Source organism: Manis pentadactyla, chromosome 2 (genome assembly GCF_030020395.1).
Source record: "Manis pentadactyla isolate mManPen7 chromosome 2, mManPen7.hap1, whole genome shotgun sequence".
In the NCBI taxonomy this organism is placed as follows: Eukaryota; Metazoa; Chordata; class Mammalia; order Pholidota; family Manidae; genus Manis; species Manis pentadactyla.
In genome coordinates this window covers 29,360,480-29,383,693 of record NC_080020.1, presented here as the reverse complement: position 1 = coordinate 29,383,693, position 23,214 = coordinate 29,360,480, and the positions used below count along the sequence as shown (strand labels likewise).

Here is a 23,214-nt window from a genome sequence, read left to right as displayed (position 1 = left end):
GAACAGCAAAGCGGTCAGGGTGGCTGGAATGTGATGAGTGAGGTGGAGAATGGTGTGCAGTGAGCTCAGACACTCAGGAAGGAGCCGGCTCATCCAGAGCCTGTAGGCCATGGTAGGGAGGATGGATTTTCTTATGGTGATGGGAAACACCATAGAATATAAGCAGAGAAGACATGACATGATTTGTTCTTGAAAGTTCATTCTGGTTGCAAGGTGGAGAATGGAGGACCTTTTATCACAGTGGAAACAGGGAGCTCAGATGGGCCGCCAAATAGTACAGGCAAGAGATAATAGTGTCTTGGAGTAGGATAGTGTCCATGCAAGTAGAGAGTAATGGGTAGATTAGATACATGTTTTTTGAAGCAAGACAACAGAACTTGGTGATCTATTGGAAGTAGAGAGTAAGGCAAATTGAGTCAAGAATGACACAGGTTTTTGGCTTGAGTGAATGAGTAGATGATGGTATATTTATTGAGAGAAGTATTCAAGCAAGTATAGAAACTGATTATTCTTTTGTTATTGGGGCAGGGAATCAAAAATTCTGTTTTGGACATATTAATTTTGAGATGCTTTTTAGAGATGCCTGGCCAAGCGGAAATGCCAAGTAGAGAGGTGTTAGATCCACAAGTGTGGAAGAGAGCATTTAGAGCTGAAAATATACATTTGGGAGTCACCAGAGAAGATGGTATTTAAAACTTTGAAAGTGGGTGATGTCACCAGGAAGAGAGTGCTGTTGGAGAAGGGGCAGCCACACCTCCCAAACCCTCATCCCTAAGTCCCACATTGACCAATGGTCATGATCATATACAGTGCCACAACACTCTCACCCCTCCCATCCCATTAAACAAACATTTGCTGTCTCTCTTTTTTTAAATTTTATTATCAAGTATACATCACCGTGGTTCAACAGTCCCCCCCACTGTCTTGGTAACCACTAGTCACTTCTCAGTGTTTACGAATCTAATGCTGTTTTGTTCCTTGTTTGGCTTTGTTTTTATATTCCACAAATAAGTGCTGTCTCTTCTATATGAAAGGTGTTACACTAATGAATAGGTGACTAACAATGCCATCTCTCAACTTGCCCACAAACTGATAAGAGTAACTATAATATAAAAGGTAGAAAGGGGAGTGGCGGGGCCTCCAAACATAAACTTGGGAGGACTTATATCAGGGAGGATCAAGAAATAAGATTTTATCTTTCTGCTTAGATAACAAGATACCACTGAAGACTTCTGAGTTCCATGATCAGATTAATGCCTTTCCTTCCCATCCCTGGTTTATTCATTCTCAGATAAGATCAAATGTCACCCCATTCACAAAATATTTCCTACCCTCTGCTACCACTCACTTCACTTCTTTTAAGTCCTTCTGGGTATTTTACCTAGTACTAATACATTTAGCACTTGTTGACAGCACTGTCTCTTCCAGTTGGTTTATTTTAGGAACATTTTACTTTTTCAACTGGTCTATACATTCCTTCCAAGCAGGATCCATAACTTAAGTCCACAGTCTATGGCTCAGGGACAGGAACATGTCAAATACCTGCCGCTTCAAATGTCTCTTCTGCAGGGAATTCTTCTCTGACTTCCAATTGAATCAGTTTCCTTTGTTCTAGGCTCTCTCATAGAACATTTTCTAGCACACTTCTCAGTTTTTCCTTATAAACCCTTGTGTGACTGTTTGAATAGGATCCACCTTCCCACAAGGTTTAAGTTCCCAAAGAGGAGGGATCACCTCTTGTTTATGGTAGCATTCCTAGGTTGTGTGAAAAATTGAATGAATAGGCACGGCCTTAAGTAGTCAGGGGTCAAGGGGCTTGGGCAGAGCAGCCTCAGGCATGGTCCAACTGTCTGCCTGCAGTTTCGGTAAAAGCAACGAAATGCAAATGGCAAACTACTCCACAGAGGGAGCTCCTCCTGATGAACTTCCCTTCTGCCTAGGGACAAACTATTTCCCAGAGGGCAGATCTTCTATCAGAAGGAGGCTCCTCGAGGGCTGATTTATCATCACTTAGGACACTTGAATTCTCCCTTTTGCACAGCTGAGCAGGAGGCAAAGCAGAGTGTTTCCAACTGTCAGGAAGAATAAGATGCACGCTGGCAGCAGTCACTGATCTTCTAGGCAGATGGAGCAACATATGTATATTTACATATATATTTCCTAATCAATAGATTCCAGCAAAAACATGAAAACTCAAGAACATGATTGGAATTCAAGGAGCCCTGAAGAAGTTTAATTTTTTAACAAAAAGTAGCACAATTTTTTTTTAAGCAGCAGATGACTTCAGGACAAAACAAGGACTACTGAATAATCAAACATCACTCCCTAAATATGTAACTCTCTTCTTCTTAATTAGGTATTTCCAGCATTTCTTTTACAAAAAGCATTTCTGAGGCCAGCTAAATTGTGCTTTGAAATCTTTTCACCATATTTCTGGCCCCTTGCCTGCTTCTCTGTCTCCCTTCACTAGCCACACAGGCCAATTTCTTCTATATCTCCAACACGCCAACCTTGTGGTCCCCTAGGGACTTTGTCATTGCTTGTTTCCCTATCTGGAGTGCCCTTTGCCCTAACCTGTGAGTATTTCAATCTGCAACATTTGGGGCTCAGCACAATGTCTTCTTTCAAGACGCTTCCCTGATAACACCTGTCAGTCACTGTGGAGTCCCTGGCCCCTGGAAGCACCTGACACTTTGCATGTAGTAAGTACCTGCTAATAAACAAACAGATTGATAAGCCAATTATGCCCCAGCAGAATCCCGTAACTTGTCTGCTGTTTGAACCACGTATATTGGAGATAATATAACTGATGGCCTGAAGATTTAACTGAAGGTTTATTGCTTCTGATTCTTGCTTTTTTCACACATGTGAATATTTCCATGGAACATAGTTTGCAATTTTACCCACTACAGAATCACATTTTGCTCCTGTAATTCATGTGATGATTGCACATTATTCATTGCCTCCAACTTCCATTCTTCCCTACTCTCTTAATAATAGAACATTCTGGGGCAATGTGTCCAGTTAAAAAAATACTCATACTTATCTCCCAGGCTTTCTTATAGCTACAGCAGGTAGCCATGTAATCCAGTCCCAGCAGCTGAACAGCAGAAATTGCGTGAGGCTTTGGGAAAGCTGTATCTTGACAAAAAGATGCAGACTCAGCTGCTGCATGTCTTTTGCCCTTTGACCATCTATCTACCCTTCCCCCTGCCTGGAATGCAGACATGATGCTGAAGGTCAGAGAGTTGTCCTGGGTAGCAGGTGCTTGGACCTATAGAGTGTAGCTGTCATTGCTCTGCCCATAACCCCTTGACACTCACCACTTCTATATTCACCGCAGGCTTCCTACTGAAAGCTCCCGACTCTGCCTGAGGGCTTTTGCGGGCTACAGCATCATGCTTAGTCTGTGTGTGGCAGGTTGGAAGTGCCAGAATTAGTGAGCCTGGGAGCAGCCCTCAGTAATAATGGGAGTTGGCACATAAATATCTGAGCTCTGTGGCCTCTGGATGGGGCAACTTTGAGCCATGAGCTACATACACTGGGGGGCAGAGCTACATAGCTCTGAAGAATTTCCTCAAGAAGTGATATAAAGCAACAGCTTTGAGACATGAACTATATATACTGTCTCACTTCCCTAGCCTCCTACCCTTCTGACATGACCTTTCAAATAAACTACTTGGGAACAAATTCTTGTCTCACGGACTCTTAGGGAAACCCAGTCCAAGACATCTTGTGACCATGGGGATGAAAATCACGTACTAAGTCAGGGTGGAGAGGAATCTAGAAGGAGCCTAAGGCCTTGATGCCAGACTTGAGCTCATGCACGATCCCTGGACTGACTTCCTCTGGACTTCTTGACAAAAACAAAGCCCTTGCATGGGTAGACACCACAGTTGGGTTTCTAAGGCAGGCAGCCAAATGCAATTGTAACAGAGAGATCTGAAGAATCCACTTGAGTCCAAATGCAGCCAGTCATCAGCGGGACACAGCTGCTGACACTGAGACTGCATGGTTACTCATCCCTTACACTGTACAACATGTTACAGCAGGAAGAGTGTTTACTCACCTGTTCCTGTATTTAACCCTATTAATTTTGTGGGGTAGGCATTATCAACTCTATTTCACTGAAGTCTAGCGAGGCCAACTCCCATTGTTGCATGGTTATTGGTGGAATCAGGACTCAAGTTGTGATCTTTTGCCATAGGGAGATTGGGGCTAGGTTTTCATTCTAAGGAGTCTGTGGTATTTAAATGAGTCACACCTCTGTTTCCTTTGCCTGTCTCCTGATATCCTGCGCTTTTCCATGCCTGCTCTCCATGTTCACTCTCCACTCCCATAGAACTGCAAATGTCCATGTCTACCACAGCTGCCCCCCTCCCACCTGCCAAATCTCACCCCAAATGACATACTAATCACATGTTCTTCAAAACACGTGCTAAATCCTTTTATCTCTAGGCCTTTGCTCACGCTCTTGCCTTTGCGTGGAATGTTTTACTTCAGAAGTGGGAAAATACTCCACTTAGGGATGGTCTGGTAATTGCACCCTCATGGTAACTGCAGACAGGACACCCATCTCAGTATTGTTCATAGCACCAAAAGCATATGGATACCTAGTATATATTTGCAAAGCTGAAGTGGGTAGCCATGGTGGAATCTAAGTTGAATTCAAATTTACCTTTTTAAAATCATTGACATCAAATTCCATCATATGTAAAAATGAATATATATACTCTATAGTAAAGATTTCAGACAAATGAAATATTCTCCATTGAACATTTAATGTTACATTCAAGTACTGTTTTTTAAAAGACAAATTATAATGTAAGTATTCATTATTATAAGTGACCATTTAAACATCATCTGAAGCATACCGAATTAATACTCACTTACTTTCAAGAAATATGTTGAGAACCTAGGCTTTTTTTTGTATAAGGCTGAGCATTTTCAACATTCCCAGTCTAGATGAGAAAGACTATTCTCTTACTGGTGACTCAGGAAATACGGTACTCTGTGTCACAGCTGCTGGTGTGTGGAGATAAGGTTAGCACCCATGACTGGCTGTACTCTGGAGAACGAGCACGTTGGCTCCCACGCTGCTCTGGGACATGGGAGAAGTCTGATCTAGGCTGGAACTGCACACAGGGTGTGAAGAGCACGGCACCACAGGGTCCACTGAGGCTGGAGAACCAAAGCGAGAGTAGTGTGCTTTGCCTTTAAAATACATGTTTAGTGGGGCAAAGAAGCCAGGAGCCTCTCACAACCATTCCAGGCCAGCAACTCCTGAGATATTTATATCAAGGGAGTTGGCAGGAAATACAAATATTCACTGGGCTGGACTCAAGAATTAAACTACCTATGGACTCAAGTGGGGTATCAGCTTAAAAGATGCCCATCTGTCTGGTTTCAGCTAGTAAGGAATCTACAAAAATGTTCACATGTCTACTTTTGGAAGATTTATTTCAAAGAGCCACCATTTCATTTTATAAGGATAAAGACAAAATTTATAAATGTGATGACAGAACTATATCGAACACATTTTGTTGAGTAAAGACATTTTCACTAACTATAAAATCCAGTGAGACAAAGGGATAATTACACCACAGTCAAGACTTTTAGACTAGTTTAAGTTCAAAAGGTTAAGATTTTACAAAAAGATAACATAAACTATTAATTATACATGAAGAATACTTGATTAGACACAGAAAATATTAATAAGTGTGATTTCCTACCTCTTGAAAACTAGCTTCAGAAACTAATACCAACTCCAATTAAATTTTGACATACTTTAATCAACAGCACCATAACCTGGAATATTCAAAGTAATCCAGTTACTTTGGTGACCAAGTTACATTTATGTTTCCAAAATAATTTATCCAGGATACACTCAGTAACCAATACTTGAGTTCTATTTCCCAAGATGCTGATCATTAAATGTTTACCTTAAGATTTCAAACACTCATGTTCACTGTGAAAAGATGTGGAGTAAATCTTTTCCCATTAATATGACAAGCTACATTCAAAGAAATGACCCCAAGCTTGCTATACTGGGACAAGGCTGTACTATCTGAAGATCTGAGGGATCTTCAGGGACAGATCTCAAACACTGAATTTTTAAAATAAAAAAAAAAATTTTCAAGAGAAACATTCTGGGAAGGTAAAGTATTCTATTACCTAAGTATGTATGTTCAAGGGCCCTTGCTCTCAAAGCCAAACATATGCAAACAGTTTTCCTTAAAGAAATACAGGTCTGTGTATATAGCAAGCTTTGGCTAAATGGTTGGTAGGTTTTGTTTCACTTTGGAGGTTTCCATGGAAACAGCCTGAGACAGAAAAGGCAGCATATCTTCTTAATCCTTAACACCATCTGACAAAGCTGCACTTTGATTCATTCATGCTATCCAGAGCAGATGTATTATGCCTGATAAGCCTGGACAAAAGGAGGCAGGAGTTCTGTCTGGTCCCTCTCGGAATTTCCTGCCTTCCTCCATTTGAGACCTTAAATTAAAATCCTGATAAAACCTCCTCTGAACATTTCCTGCAGGAACCTCTAGTTCAAGGAACGCTTCAATAATCAGAAACCAAATGAAGAAACATGAAGCACCAAATGGAGCTCCATTGCCAAGTTCTTAAAATTATAGACACCAAGGTTTCTGTTGCTAAAGAAATAATTCTGAAGAGTATTTACAATTCTATTATACCAGATCTTAGCCAGGCAAGAAATACTATCTTAAGTATACACACTTGAATCAGATGGCACCACCCATAATTTTTCTTCCTCTTTATGTCTAGATCATTTGGTGTATATACATCTCTATCTATATCTGTATCTACATATTTAACATAGTAACATACACCACACACCATTATCTAATCTTATTCCAGGTTACTGCTTCTCAGAAAGGCTGCAAAAGCAGGCCTAGCTCAGAATTTTGTATCTGAAATATAGAAAAACAAAAACTTCAACAACAATAAAATATAAACAAAGCAAACAAGATAAGGAGGCATGCATGCAGCCTTTAGCACCATATTTAAGACCATGGAGAACAAGACTGTTGACAGAGGTCTGAAGAGGAATCCAGTCCTGTTATTTTCTGCCTGGAATGGGATCCCAAACACAACCCTCTGAGAGAGTCTAGTACTTTTAAAAAGCGAAAGCCTGAGAAATTCTATTACTAGAAATGTCAAAATTCATGATTTAACAGAGACAGATGATTTGACACTGTTTACTCTAAAAGCATTGAAGACATTATTCCTTAGCAACAAATTGCTCACTTTTGTAGATCAGCTGGGAAATCACTGCCAGCTCAATGAACTTTATGATGCCTCAGTAAGTTAAAAAGACATGATATATCCCCCAAAAGGACCAATTTACTTATGGAAAGTGGTTTACTAATGAGCAGTTAGCTCCAGTATCTGTATAACAATACAGACATGGGCTACACTGAAAAGATTCAACTTACCACATAAAATTGTATGTCATACAAGGCAAAACATCTGAACACCTCCTGCATCTCTGTGCACTATGGCACTGGAGTGGGAATCTAAATCATGAATTCAGTCTCAGCTTGGCCCCTTCCATAAAAAGGGACTACAAGTCTACGGAAGGGTTTATTTAGAAGATGTGCTTTAGATTTTGGTGGTTTAAAGGTGACAGGCAAGAAGCTATAGAGCTAGAAATGACTTTAGATATCATCAGATGCAAATTCCTCATCTTATTCGTGTAAAACTGAGGCTTCAAGCCAAGTGTCAGCCCTAACCAATGGAGGAACCATGGCCAGAAGAGAGGCCAGGGAACTCTTAGTGTGGTACTTCCCCTGTTGTTTATCTCTCAGGCTCCTTTAAATCTTAATATGTGTCATTTAATTAGGCTCAAGAGAAATATCAGATAGGATAAATGCTGAATTTTTACATAGATTTTGGCAATAATTCATGTTCTGATGTACTTAATATTCACAAGGGGAAAAAACCCAGGCATCTTTTGGTATAGATGTTATTTCAGGAAATAACACTTCTCTTTTTTGAGCTGTGTTTGTAGGTACTGGGATAGCTCACAGCTGGCAGCTTTCATACGCTCCATCTTTGTAGTGAGAGTTCAGTTCTGCAGGTCCTGTATCATCAGGTGGGCTGAATGGCTGCTGTCTTGAGAATCTGTATCAATACTTTTGGTCTCTGACTGAAGGTGAACAGAAACCTGAACTGCTATCTCCTGGCCTTGTTCATTCAGAGACCCATCATCCGAATCTCCCGGTGAATTACTCCGGCCCATCTCTGGGTTAATGACATAGATGCTACCTTGTGCATTCAAGGCAGGTCTCTCTTTAATTCTTTCTCCCATATCATCAGGGTCATCCACGCGCACAGCCTCAAACATCTCCTCCACAAAGGCCCGACAGTTTAGAATAAGGGGTGGAAGAGGGACACTTCTTGCCAGTTCTTCAATATAACGAGCAAACTCCATCGTCTTAAATTGTGTGACTTTGGCAAGCTCCAGAGTCTTGGCTGAGGTGATGATGGGGATACGTTTTGCGATCTCAAAGGCCTTCTGAAGTTTCTCGGCCCCCTCAGTTCTAAAGAATTCGTTGATAGCCTTCTCAGTCTTACGAAGATGGCTGCTCATCATGCACAGCCGTGTGACATTCAAGATGAGAGTGATTGTAAAGGCAATCAGGCAAACAATCATGTAATAGACACTCATGTCTCCAGAGGTGAAGATAACACACAGGGTGACAGAATAGGAGGCACGAACTGGAGAGGTGACGAAACACGTATAGAGCCCACGGTCATCAAAGGCTACACTGGTGATATTCAGGACGTTACCAGAAACCAACCATTTTCCACCTGATAACCCAACAGAAATAAAAAATCCAGCATGAAGAATATTATTAATAAATACACCAACTGCCTTATCAGTATTCCACCTCTCTGTGAGAGTATTTTAAATCAACTCATCTCATCTCTTAGGTTCTGCTATTTGTTTAAATCATGTAAGAAAGGGCAGACGTTTATGTCTAGAGTTGGAATTTAAAAAGCCTGGAACTTAAAAAGATAATCAAGATTGTCCTTCCTGACACTAATGATTATCATAGCTACTTTTTCACATATAACAGGCTTTTCAGGGAGACAAGTATGTCTATACAACGCTACATAACTCATCTTAAAAAAAATGTTTGGGTGTTGTTTACACCACAATCTCTACCTATACATTTTCATACCCTAGAAGGATATGACTCAGAAATATAAAACAGTGGTTACTTCTGGGATAATGGGTTCTGACTAATTTTTATTTAAATAAAAATATTTTTATTTAACTGTGTTTACTTTTGATAATGAACTTATATAACAAGACAAAAATTATTTTAAAAAAAACCTACCAATTTAACACATTCATTCAATTACTACCTACCTAATCTGGCATGCTTTCACATGTTAATTTGTTTTGTTAGAAAAGGTCTGTTGATATCCTGATTTTCTGGCAAGAGAAACTGAAGGACAAGCCAAAAGCTATGTCTCACAAGTCAGGGTAAGAACAGCTTGGCAAAGAATAAAGTTGCCCTTAAGATGCACAGGCTTCTGTTTTAAATCTAAAACATGCTGCCTCTTTTTCATATATGAAGGGGTCTTCATTCAGGAACACGTATACATCGGTACTTGAGAGTGAAATGCAAAGCATACTGACCTCCCAGCTAGATTCACCATCCTTAAATGACCTGGCTCTGCCTGAACAATTCTCATGTTTGTGGTAAACTGTCAGTGTACTCTGTGCTTTAACTCTGAACACCATTCAGAGATAGATGGAATGGGCTAACCTGGGTATAAGTGTATGTCTCAGTGACTAGAGGTGGTACCCCAGGGGAGGCTGGGTGATGGCTTAAGAAGCACCATCTGAGTGCCTCATCTTCAATCTTTTCTCTGGCTCCAGATTATTTTATGGCACATCAATTAGTAAGTACTCTGGATTGTGCTCACTTTTATCATCATCAAAATTTGTCTAAATTCTATAGTTACATGTAAGAGCTATCACTTCACTAATGTAGAGAGAGGAGGAAAATACATTATACTGAGCATATTCATTATTCCACAAGTTTCTGTTCCATGAAAAGGATATACCCTATGAATCCAAGGTATGAAGTACACAGACTCCATTCCTCAATCACTGCAATAAGACCACAATCCAAACTCTCTAGCTTACTTGCTCATAAGAGCTCAAGATTTATGAACCTTATGCTAGACTGATACGCTCTTTAAACTCCTCTCACTTGAGATTCATAAAACTTAACAAAATTTTCCAGAGCTGGTACTAAAAGGAGCAATGGTAGATGTTAGTGATTTTCAAAGTAAAAGCAAAACAGGAAAATCAAACTGCTATTCTACTTGGTTGGTCTCATCCTAACCTAAGCTTTGTTTATGCAGTCGATCTGTAATGATTATTGATTGAATAATTCAAATCTCAGATGCACTTGGTTAGGATCCCAAAGCCCAAAGGAGATAAGAGGCTAGATCAGTGTGTCCAATGTGGACACCAAATATGTTCACAAAATACACATTCTGAGCACCACTCTAGAGATTCTAATTCAATAGGTCTGTATTTTTAAGGAGTTAAAAAAATACTCTATTTTAACAATTCAAACTCTTCAATCCCTTCATAGTCAGTTAGTCTGTAGGTTAAAATGTTTTGTGCATATTTTAGAAGGAAACACCATTTGTCTCCTTTTCTGCTTTCTATTCTAATATGAGTAATTAAATATCCTTTACATTCCAAGAGGTAAGACTATCCTAGCAAAAAAGATAAGGGAACCTTTGAAAGTGTAGCTTGTGAGGATCCCAGAATTTAATCTTACCCAATATATAAATTTTTCATGGTGATTTCTTTTTGAGGTGCTTTAACACAAGCAGTCTTTAAAAAGAACTTTCTTGCAGAACACTAGTTAAGGAAATAGTATTTTGATTTAAGAGTCTTCACAGGTCCACAAATAGCAAAATTGAATAAAAACCTCTCAAAAAGGAGACTCTGGTCAATTATTATTATGTTTGTGTGATTTTTAAGACTGAGACAAAAAAAATACAAGAGAAACTCTCCTGTTCAAGTAAATTAAGGTATAGAATTAAAAAAAAATTGAGCTGTAAGGGCTTATAGCTCTCCTCTTCAGAGCCCTTCTAATTCTCAGATGGACTTTAAGTTTTCTGCACAGATCTATAATCATTTTAAAACACTAACCTTTTTTGTAACTCATTTCCAAGCAACATTTTTTTTAATGTATGACAAGTTTACTTCAATCTAGCCAAAACCCTTCCTGCTGTATTCTCACAGGGCCTCCATCCCGCACTCTTCATATTACAGTCTAGGGGAATGCTGAGTGCCCCTGGAGTTGTGCAGTGCACAGCCTGCATGGCTGTATGCAGCAACCCTGAAGTAGTCTACCTTTAACGGCTCACCAGAAGGAAAAAAATTGTTCACTATCATCATGTGAGCACCTTTCAAGTTCCTAGTTATTTTTATTTTCTTTTGGTTAAATAATTATAATTATTGCTTTTTGATAGGTATAATGCTCCAGGCCTTTCAAAAGTTTTTAACTATTTACCCTGGAATCTCATTGTTGAAATTTCTTGTTGAATATGCCATAAACCCAGTAAGACAGAAATGACAGGAAATGAGTAACCTTGATTAATTATACCCTGGCACAGTTACCTCTGCCTCTGTCATCCAGTTGCTGTCCTTTTGAGTTGTACCAATTGACATCTTCATAGTGGTTGACTGTGAGGAGACACTCAATCGAAACACTTGTTCCCTCTTTAGCTATGATGACATCATCACCTGAGTGAGAACCTGCTGAGAGTTCAAAGCCTGGAGGAACTGATGCATTGAAAGAACTATGATTTGTTCCCAGTGGGGCCATTCGGTTGAAGTCTACATCTTCCCAAACAAAAGCCACCGGCACAGTAACGCTCACCACTAAAGTGAATAAACAACACTGTGGCTTCATGGGAAAATGCAAGAAAAATCTTGTTTAGATTTGGAGAACTGAAGAGCTTCTAAAGTATAACAACAGCACAGTGGCTAATTTATTGCTTGGTATTTGAGTTTTCCAAAAAAGTGGTAGATCCAGGTATTTTGAAGTCTTCAAGATTAAAAGATGTTAGTGGAGGCCAACCTAAAAGAAAGCCAGATATAAAGTTTGACCAACAAAGACTCATGACAGCTAACACTCTATGTTCTAGAAATGAATATATATGAAATTGATTAGAATAATTGGCACTGACGTCAGGGAGTGAAATAGAATATAGCCTAAAAATCTCACATACAGACAGTAGAAAGAACACTGAGTTGGGAAATGGCAGACCTAGATTCTGGTGCTAGCTTTGCTATCAAGCTATACTGGTCTGGATAAGCAGCATTCCCTTTGGGATTGTTTTCTTATCTGTCAAATGAAGAACTGGATGAGAGCACCTCTAAAGGCTCTCCAAGTTCTGAAATGCTGTGATTCTATTTCACTGTGACAAATTTTATGCAACAGGGAGCCAATGAAGGCTAAAATATTTTGCTTACTGATCTTTTATTTCAACCTACACTATTACCATCTGTTCTTGTATCAATAATGTAAATCAAATGGTACCTTGTAATCATTACCATGGAACTCAAACTTTTAGTAATTCAAGTATATAATATATTAGATATAAATAATGCAAGGACACATGAGTTTGTTTTTCTGTTTTAATATTCGAAAGAAAATTGCACTGCTACAAGTTACTCACTTCTGAGGCTACTCGGGCAAGAATATTAGACAGAAGAATTTTCCTTTAATAGTTTCTTTAATATCAAGAGAATATAGTATATTTAACAGTCTGTGTGACTACCAAGTTTCTAACTCAAAGTATGTAAAAAATTAGCTAAGGAAGGAACTGACAATTTAAATGTCTAGTTGATAGAAATGCAAATATAAACTACAGGGAAAGACAGCCTGACAAATATCATCAATAAAGAGCAAAATAAGATCCCAATCTAAAAGTCTATGTGATTATGATCATCTTCTTGGTAAATTGATTCCTCTTATAAATCACTGACTCTCAAAATTTTCAACTTCTATTTCTATAAAAGGTGAGATGAAACACCTAGTTCTATTTCTTATAAAGGCTCAAAATAATTAGTTTTTGAAATGACATTTACTCCCCTGTACAGTTACATGAAAGCTGCTTCATAATACAACATAAAAAGCAATGGATCATCATATTTTGCCATCAAACTACTCAAAGCATGAATTACAATAAATTGTAAATGTCATTTAATTTTTGTTAGCCACTGAAAGGATGCAAAATGATAATTTTCTGTATCTTTTTATAGCTTTAAAGTTTAAGGACAGACTAAAACAAAGAACTTCAGATTTTGCTAAACATAATAGACTGAACATGTATTTACTTTCATTCCTTCCCAAACCCCAGTAAAATGACACTAAAAGAAACAAAGAACTTCCGTATCTGAGGGGATTTTAGAAATAATCTGATCTAACCCACTCACTTCACACTGACTTGCTCCCTTGGATTATAAATTAGTAGGAGAATCCTCGTCTTCATTAGGAGGGAGTGGTGAGTAGAAACAATGGAAATAACATTAAACGAATGCCTTAAACCAGCTATGGGCTTGACATGTGTGAACTCCCAAGTTCTTTTTCACTACAAGATAGGTAACAATTGGTGGATATGACTTTTATCCTTTATTCTAGACTAGGCATTCTCAATGGTGACAGGAAATGAGTGTGCTGAAAAAGTGCTCCAGGTTTTCTCCAGGACTTAAATAATGTGAGTTCCTGAGGCTCCATCCAAGTCAGCAGTTTCCAGATTTCATTAATTTCTTCTACTGTTAGGATTTTTTTTGCTGTGTCTGTGTACCAAATTATTATTTATACTTTTTCCTTAGATCAAACTATTTTCCTTTTATACATTTTAGAAGAAAGTTTGTATGACATCTGTGGATAAAAGTACTGTACACAATGAAAATAAATCCATGTTATTAACTTCAGAGATACTGTCATCTGCTAAAGGATCTGAGCTGGAGCCCTGCTCTCTTTGTAGGGAAAACAAACAAACAAATAAACAAACAAATAAATAAATCACTCACAACTCCACTTTATTCTAATAGCACCTCATTTCTTATTTTGCCATCCCCATCCAACTCCTCTTCTTACACACTGAGGTGTGGCACACAAACTGCCCATGTGGCCAAGACCTGCGATCCCTGCTCTGTACAGACACAACCATTTGCCTCTACTAAAAGTTTAGAGAGCCCTACAAGGCAGGATCTAGAAAAGTACCATGAACATCCTTAAATTGCACATAGGTCAAAGGTGGCACAGGAGCTTGTGCACAGAGACTTTATGCAGGGGAGCAGTAGATCCCATAATATGCTTTTATGTCCTGTCAATAAAGGGAGGCTCAGCCTGGGAACTTCATACTCATACCTTGGGCATCTGGAACACAAAGGACTTCTGATCTGAGCTGCTAAGAGACACAACCCATTTGCAGATAAAAGGCTGTAGAGCAGATGGGAGAGGAAACACTGGCAAAGATATGGGTCCAGGATGGTGACAGAAGCAGGGGGCTGAGGGAACAAACCACCTTTGAAATCAGGATACCTCCTGAATTATCTCCTCACACTCACTTTCTTTTTAGTTAAGTCAGCATGAAATGGTTTCTGCTACTTTCAACAAAAACTACATAGACTATGACCATTTTACTCATTCTGGAGTAATGATTTTAAAGCAGCTCCACTAAATTGTGTGCAAGATAAAGTACTGGGTGCTGCAAGGGATGCTCAGATTAATGAGGATATTTTTCCAGACCCTCAGGAATTTATACACTAACATGGAAGGTAGGGACAAAAACAGGCAACTATACGCAAGACAGTGTGAGAAGTACTGAAAAGAAGTATCATTGTGCTGTGAATGCAAAAGAGAAAGGACTTCATGAATTTTAGGAATGCAATTCACCTCTAAGATTGGGACTTCCCATAATATCATTCCTGCTATCCTCAATGCAGCAGCTGACATTTGAAGGCTAAGAAGAAAGTGTTCATAAAGGAAAATCAAAGTGCCAACTTTCTATAAACAGTTAAAAGGGCTATGCTATGCTGTGGATGAAGTTACTTGGTAGAACTTGTTATTACTTCTCTTTCAGCATTAATAAAGATAACAGAAAAGTGTGATGCTCAAGTTTAATTCAATTCCTTTTTCATTTTTTAAGTAAAGTGTAAGCTTTTCTAGGATCATGAATAATCAGAAGTGTAGATAATACTACCCTGAAGAACCATTCTGAATATTGGCTATACCATTAAAAAAAAAAAAGAAAAGAAAGAAATGAAAGGACCTAAGCTATCATCCCTACCAGATTGTCTTGTTGCTCTTCCTGCCAATTTCTAAGAGAAGATTTATCTCCAGTCTGTTCCAATTCTGTTCTTGACTTACAGAAGTAAATAAGGAAGTAATGTGGCTGATTTCCATTCTCGTGGCTCCATATTAAGTTGGTTGAGGAAACTGCCGTTTGCAGAAATAGTTCTGGGATAACTCAAAGGTGGCGGGGGGAGAAACACTGATGCCCAGATGGTATTGGTTTTTGCTCCAACTATACCGCAATATTAATGCTTCTTTCTCCATAATCAAATGTGTTCTTGGCTGTATTTACAGCTCATCCACTTTCTGCCAGCACTGTTATACTTGAAAAATGAAGTTCCCCCACAGCGGGCACACAAATGGTCAAAGTGCCGTTAAATTGGCAAGGGGAAGAAAATGCAAATAAAGAGCAGATTGTTAGCACTTCTCTATCCTTTTCAAAGGACAAACAGAAAGCTGTTTTGCCTAAACTCAAGCATTATTATAGGGATCTTAAACATAAAGAAGGTTAGTAGTATTCAAACAGAAATCATCATTTTGAGTGCTATTTTGTGAAGTTTCTAGTTAAAAAAGCTCCTGTGTCCCCAATAGTATTTTGAAGCCATCACACACCACATAACTGGCATTTGGGCACTCTGATCAAACTTCAACATATTTTCTGGCACACTAAAAAACACCTGATTTTATTGGAGCTTTGCTCTAAATTCAGGATTGTTGTATCTGTGACTTTTACCCTTTCTGCCATAAGCATTTGCTGAAGCTACTGGATGCAAATGACAAAGACATCAATGCAACAGGCTTAGATTCATAATCTCCTTGCCCAATTTTTTTCCCCTCTATAGTCTAAAAATACCTCAAACTCAGCATAACTAGAACAGAACTCCTTACTCTCACCCTTAGATCTACCTGTGCAGCATATACATAGCTTGAATAATAGCCACATAATACAATTCTTACAGTTTTGCAAGACCAAAGTTTCAAGATCTTCATGGCACCATGGTGAGGAGTATACAGAGTTGAGCTACAATGCCTGATCCTATCCCTGGGTGAAGCCATGGGCTCGTGAGCCTTAGTTTTCACGTCTCTTGGGTAAGGTTATTACAGTAATGACCTCATAGGGTAGTTGTGAGCATTAGTTGAACTAATGTGGGTATATTATAAATACATGCTATTGCTATTATTATTCTGCCTCTTTGGTGTTTTTCAATTGAGTCCTACTATCCCTGCCCTAGGTACCAGTTCTTTTACCTTACCTGGGTACAACACTATCCTTTAAATTTCTACGAGTCTCCTTCTTAACTCTAACCATGCCCCTTTGATGTCCCAACACTGTTCCTCTCAGAATTGGTTTTGAAGACAAATCCAAGAAAGTGAAGATGACTTTAAAAGCCGTTGTTGGTTTTCCATTGTTTATTGAGATTAAGCTTCAAATTCTGGCCTGATATCCCTAGTTTTCCAGGAATAGATTCACATGGCAGAACAGAAGTAGCTGGACAGAGTCCAGCACTGCCTGTATGCACAATGATTGCTTGCTGAAGGAATTTAGAAGTCTGGTGTTCAGTTACACCTTTGTCACTAACTAGCTGTCATCTCTGGTGGTCTTAGGCTGACTGTTATTAGCATCCCTTTCTCTGCTCAAATACTATGTTCTTCCCAGTTTCCATCATGGCTTAAAGCCCTAACTACACTTGTTTTGTTCTCTATTTCACCTTTTCACTTTAAAGTTTTGGTTCTCATTGTTCCTTTGGTTGAAACATCCTGCCCCTCCCCCACCATCTTCCTGTGGAAATTTCACCCTCTCTACAACATCCAACTGAAATTTTACTTATTCAAGAAGCCTCATCTAAACTCTCACCTGTGCCCTCTTAATTTTGGGTAAATTTCTTTTGCTGTCAGTCCCCTTGCACACTGAGAGTACTCGACTGTGAGACATCAGTTGCCTCTTCTATTAGTTATATATTTGCCAAAAGACTGTAAGATTACAGATGACAGAATATAAACACTCTCTCAGTCCTTGACTAAGACTGGATTCAATATTTTGGATTCAGACACTCATCAACAGGGTGGTTGGAATAGTACCCGCTACAAAGCTTGAACTGACTCTCCAGAGTCCTAGACTCTGTAAACTGTTGAGATATTTGAAGATATGGAAACAGCATTGTTTTCTTTTTTCTTTCTTTAAACACTTTTTTTCTTTCTAAAAACACTATACAGTGTTTTTAAAGTGGGCAAAACACTGTATAGAGTGAATTTGATCTATAGCTAGTTTTCTCAGAGCATACATCAAATTAATCTGTGGTGGCTATAAAAATGCAGATATATTGGCCCCACTCTGGCTTACTGATTTGCTATCTCTAAGGGTGAGGCCAGGGCATCTACAATTTTCATGTGCATATAATTTTAGTGACTTACACATCAAGCCCTTATTTCTTTCAATTCTCGTAACAAAATTGTAATTTAGCAATTCTCAGTGTGGCACAGGGGTTGGGCTAGGCGGCGGGGGGGGGGGTGGAGGGGGGATACCTGAGATTCTTATCCTTCAAAATAATTTTCATAATAATACTAGGACATTATTTGCTTTTTCACTCTCATTCTCACACAACATGGTGCAATTTTCCAGGGGCTACATGATGAATGACATCACAGGAGAATCAATGCAGAAGGAGATAGGAGAATCTGGCTGTCTTCTATCAAGCTAGATATTAAAGAGACTTGTAAAAATGTTAAAACAATGCCATTTTAAATAACTTTTTGTTTTAGAAAATATTCTTCATGAAAATGTTATTTATGTTAATTTGTAATGAATTTATCATTTTTAATAACTTATTTGAAAGTTGTTTTGATATCTAAAATGGTAAATATTGTTAGATATGACCCAAACAAAAACCTTTTTTTTTGATGTTCTCAGTAATTTTTAAAAGTGTAATTGGATCCTAACATCAAAAGGTTTGATAACTGCTGCTTTATTATCAGCAGCATTTTAAAGATAAGACACAGTTAAGTGGCTTACTGAGATTCTATACTTAACCCCTAAATTTATGCACTTTCAATTTCAACAGAAAAATCATAGAAAATTACCTATTTTATACTTATGGCTTTTTGGAGCAGGCATTTTAATAAGCTTCCTGGTGATACTGATGCTCATAAATTTAGAGAACCGCCATCAAAAGCAAACTAATCTGAAGGGTTTTAGGAAGTGCCTATTTTTATATACGGACATTAAGATGATAATTCTTAAGATATTAAACGGATTTGGAAGACTTCAGTTCTTAAAAGGCCAAGTCCCTTCACCTCTCTTGGACTTAGTTTCTCACATCTTTACGTTGAGCGTGTCTCTAAGACCTTTCTGCTTGCCAGTCTGGGTTTCATGGATTCCCATTGCTCAACGGCAAACATGAATGAGGGGTCAGCAGTAATTTTAAAGTCATAAATCAGGGCATGTTACTCTTCTGATTAGAAACCTTCAATCGTTTTCCATTGCTTTCCAAATAAAAGTCAAACCTTGTCATGGCTCATTAGACCCTGCAAGATTTGGCCCTTAAGTCTCTGACCTCATCTTCCTCTTTTTGTTCTATTCACACCAGCCTTTTTTGTTTTGCTTGCCATTACTAAGTTTGTTCCCGTTTTAAGCAAGGTCTTTGCACTTGCTATTCTTTCGGTCTCGAACGCTTTTCTCCGAATTTTCCTAAGGCTTACTTCCTCATTTCGTTGTCACATTACCCTAGTTAATTTTCCCTAAAGCACTCACTACCTTCTTAGATAATCGTGTTTGCTTGATAATTTGTTCAAGGTTGGCCTCGCCCACTAGAGTATCAATTACTGGAGAGCAATGCATAGTGGGTTTGTAACTCGTATGTCCCAGGCGCCCAGGGTAGTGGCTGGCAGGTAACTGGTGCTCAGTAAACGTAGGATGGACGAACTCCTGCAGCCCAGGCCGGGCCTTCCAAAGGCCCACAGACATCCTAGCTTCCTTTACGTCGGACCTCAACCCACCGGCTCGAACCCCTGCCTCTGCAACCCCAGAACCTCCCTCGCAGCAACCCCAACGGAGCCCTTACTCACCGGACCGGCGCCGAGCTCCTTCCGGCCTAAGCGGCGGCTTCACCCAGAAGTATTCTCCGTCGGGGCGGGGGGGAGGCGCCACACACTGAGGAAGTACTTCCGGGGCAGCAAAGAGGCTCGTCGGTGGCTGTGGGGGTGGTGAGGTTGGCGGCGGGCCGGGAGCGAAGCTTCCCGGGAGGAAGCTGGCGGCGTGCGAGGTCCTGGGGCCCCGCTCGGCAGACCAGGTCGCTGGGGAGGGGAAGGAGGTAACTTGGGGCTGGGCGGTCTATCCCTCGGCGCCGGATGCGGAAGCTGTGAAAGCGCTTTGGTTATTGATATTTTATGTTTGTGTGAGGAATTGTGGTCGTCAGCTTCGGAGAATTTAGGAGCAGATGTTTACACCGTATGTCCCGTTTGGGATGTATTCCTGCATGTGGGCATAAGTGAGGGCCGTGTGTTTTTCCGTCTGGGGACCTGTTAATAATGATAGTAATGACAAACCACCACCACAAGCACTAACAGTTGTTAACTGTGCGACGTTATGTTCCGGTCTGTGTTCCGAGGCCCTTACCACAAACATCGTATCGTTGAGTCTTCATATAGGTATTACTACTCCCATGTTACAGATGAGAAAAGGGAGACGCAGGTAGGTGAACAAACCCCCTCACAGTTACTACGGCACAAAGTTGGAAGAAAGTCTAACTCTAGAACCAGTGGTCTTAGCTGCTCAGCTACACCGCCCTCCACATTGGTAACGCCGTGGCTGGAAGTTCCCATTGAATATGGAGCGGTTTATATACATACTTTTTTATTTAAAAAAATACATGACTCAGCCATTTAGCTGTATTTATAATGTTCCGGTTCTTGGAATCTTTCTACTCTAATTATGAAACTAATACTACAGAACACATGGAAAATTTACAAAAACATTTAGCAGTACAATTCCATGTACCTGATATTTATTTATTTATTTATTGTCCTTTTCTGTTAGATTATGAATCCTTTGCGAACAGGACGGTACAGCCATTCTGATAACAAAAGGAATGATAATGATGGTTAAGATGATACAGTCACCACCGCAAAAAATTCTCTTCCCACCTAGTTCAAAATTTCTAGCACATTTTAGATACTTATTAAATCTTTGCAGAAATGAAAGAACACAGCAAGTGTTTAATGTTTTGGAGTATGTCCTTCCAGTCTTATGAAATTTTATGAATAATTAATGTAATATGTACATTATGTTATGCATAATATACAGCATATAAGATATAATGTGTTGTAACTTGGAGAGTGCATAGAGCATATGGAGAGTGAAATGATAGTGTAAAAAAAGTACATATTGAACTACACAAAACTTTGATTGAACTTTGTACAAGAACGGTGTAGTCTTTCCTATTAGCCCTTTGGAGTAAGTGGGGCACCAACTGTATCTTAAATTAATTCTTAATCTCCAGAGCTTGGTATATAGTAGGTGACCAAAAAATGTTTGCAAGAGAGTGAATAATTATTTCTGAGTCGGTTTGTAGGTCTTTGGGTAGTTGTATCTGGATTTTTTTTTTATCTATGTGTTTTGGGAAAGTATAATGTATGTATATCATGTACTCATTTGATCTAGTATCCATGTTACTGTATAAATATACCTTTCTAGCGTTGTATCTTCTTCCCACCATACTTCTTCCTCCATACTACTTATGTCTGTCCATACCGTATTGTCAGACTTCAGGCCTTGAGCTTTTGGCTGTTTGTTTCCACACCGTTGAATTCTCTCATTGGTATCTTCATCTGTCAGAATCCTAAGTGCCCTTTAAATCAGGTGTTGCATGTTCAGATGCCTGCAGGGGCTAATTTGGTAACATAAATAAATTAGTTGGATTTGGGTGGAGATTGTAGGGAACTAGAGAGTAAAACCCTGTCTAAAAAGGCTTAGCAACCATTTGGTCTGAGCTACTTACTACCAAAGCATGTGTCAGCCCAGTGTTGCCACTTCTTTAAATTTTACAAGGAAAGTTGGAAATCTGTATTTATATGCAAAGTCTGATTTTTAAGGGTTAGCAATTAATATAAAACAAGTTTAAAGACTTTGCAGGCCAAATAAAAGCATCTGTTGGCTTCATTTGGTGCTCAAATTCCCACTTTTTGGCCTTTATGCTTATTTCAGATACTATGTGCATGAATTAATTCCCTGATTGTAGCAGAGTTCTACCTCTCTGTTCTTTTAGCATTTTGTGTATACCTCAATTATAGTGCTGCTTCCAAGCTGTCTTAGTTGTTAATGTCTCTTTTTGCTAGTATGTTAGAAAACATTTTGATGACATAGATTGGGTCTGATTCTGCACTTAGCACATATTGGTATGCAGTATATACTAAGGTCTTGGTATATGGCTATGTATGGATGTGTGGGATACATTCATTTCTCTCCAGGTAATAATTTGGTTATCTTGAAAACCAGCATTTACTTTTTGTAAAAATACCAACAGTGTCTTGGCTTTAATTGCCAAAGGGCTGTACTTCAGGGAGGAATTGAATTGGTTTTTTTTGAATTGCTGTACAAAAGCTGGTCTGATGTATATCCTACCTGATGGCTTAAATTTCATAATCTCCTCTCTGAGAAGTTGAGACAGAAATGGCTAATGACTCCAATTTTTTTCTTAAAGTATCATTGATATATAGCCTTACGATTATTTCTTTTTTTTTTCTCCAAGATTTTTACTCCCCTCTCCCATCTGCCTGATTTTTATTATTCTTTTTTTTTTTTTTTTTTTTTCAATAATTATTTTTTATTGAAGGGTAGTTGACACACAGTATTACATTACATGAGTTTCAAGTGTACAACACAGTGGTAGAACATTTATATACATAATTCTAGGTTCCAGCTATCACCCTACCAGGCTGTTACAATATCTTGACTATATTCCTTATGCTATACATTACATCCCGGTTACTAATTTATTTTACCATTGGAAGTCTGTCCTTTTTTTTTTTTTTTTTTTTTTTGTGAGGGCATCTCTCATATTTATTGATCAAATGGTTGTTAACGACAATAAAATTCTGTATAGGGGAGTCAATGCTCAATGCACAATCATTATTCCACCCCAAGCCTAATTTTTGTCAGTCTCCAATCTTCTGAGGCATAACAAACAAGTTTTTACATGTAGAACAAATTCTTACATAATGAATAAGTTACATAGTGAACAGTACAAGGGCAGTCATCACAGAAACTTTCGGTTTTGCTCATGCATTATGAACTATAAACAGTCAGTTCAAATATGAATACTCATTTGGTTTTTATACTTGATTTATATGTGGATACCACATTTCTCTCTTTATTATTATTATTTTTAATAAAATGCTGAAGTGGTAGGTAGATACAAGATAAAGGTAGAAAACATAGTTTAGTGTTGTAAGAGAGCACATGTAGATGATCAGGTGTGTGCCTGTAGACTATGTGTTAATCCAAGCTAGACCAGGGCAATAAAACATCCACGTATGCAGAAGATTTCTCTCAGAACAGGGGGGGTGAGGTTCTAAGCCTCACCTCTGTTGATCCCCAATTTCTCACCTGATGGCCCCCCTGCGACTGTGCCTGTCTTAGGTTGTTCCTCCCTTGAGGAATCTTACCCGTCTCTGGCTAACCAGTCATCTTCCGGGGCCATACAGGGAAATGTGAAGTTGGTAAGTGAGGGAGAAGCCTTATTGTTTGAAAAAGTTAGCTTTTTACTTCTTTGCATATTTATGCCCTGTGGCTTCTATGCCCAGCATTTGTCTTGAGGTATCTTTACCACTTGGAAGAATT

General features: G+C 38.9%; 2 protein-coding genes across 5 annotated transcripts in view; one reads left to right on the top strand and one right to left on the bottom strand.

Moving 5' to 3' along the window:
- Positions 1–7,598: 7,598 nt before the first annotated feature.
- Positions 7,599–19,569, bottom strand: MFAP3 (microfibril associated protein 3). The gene is made up of 3 exons (XM_036909382.2): positions 19,443–19,569; positions 11,690–12,152; positions 7,599–8,841 (listed from the first exon to the last, which is right to left on the bottom strand). The coding sequence occupies exons 2-3, from the start codon at positions 11,982–11,984 to the stop codon at positions 8,096–8,098; spliced, it is 1,041 nt and encodes a 346-aa protein (XP_036765277.2). The 5' UTR covers positions 11,985–12,152; positions 19,443–19,569; the 3' UTR covers positions 7,599–8,095.
- Positions 19,544–23,214, top strand: part of FAM114A2 (family with sequence similarity 114 member A2) — an 84,841-nt gene continuing 81,170 nt past the window's right edge. For 2 of the 4 annotated variants that reach the window (XM_057491027.1, XM_036909101.2), the window contains exon 1: positions 19,550–19,687. The gene's annotated coding sequence lies outside the window, so the exon portion shown is untranslated. Of the gene's footprint in view, positions 19,688–19,984; positions 20,068–23,214 lie in introns of all 4 variants that reach the window. The other 2 variants (XM_036909264.2, XM_036909178.2) reach the window with 2 other exon arrangements.

Coding starts and splice junctions, on each gene's coding strand:
- MFAP3 (XM_036909382.2), bottom strand. CDS start 11,984: ATGAAGCCACAGTGTTGTTTATTCACTTTAGTGGTGAGCGTTACTGTG. Junction 8,842..11,689: donor ACTGGATGACAGAGGCAGAG/GTAACTGTGCCA, acceptor TTGGGTTATCAG/GTGGAAAATGGTTGGTTTCT.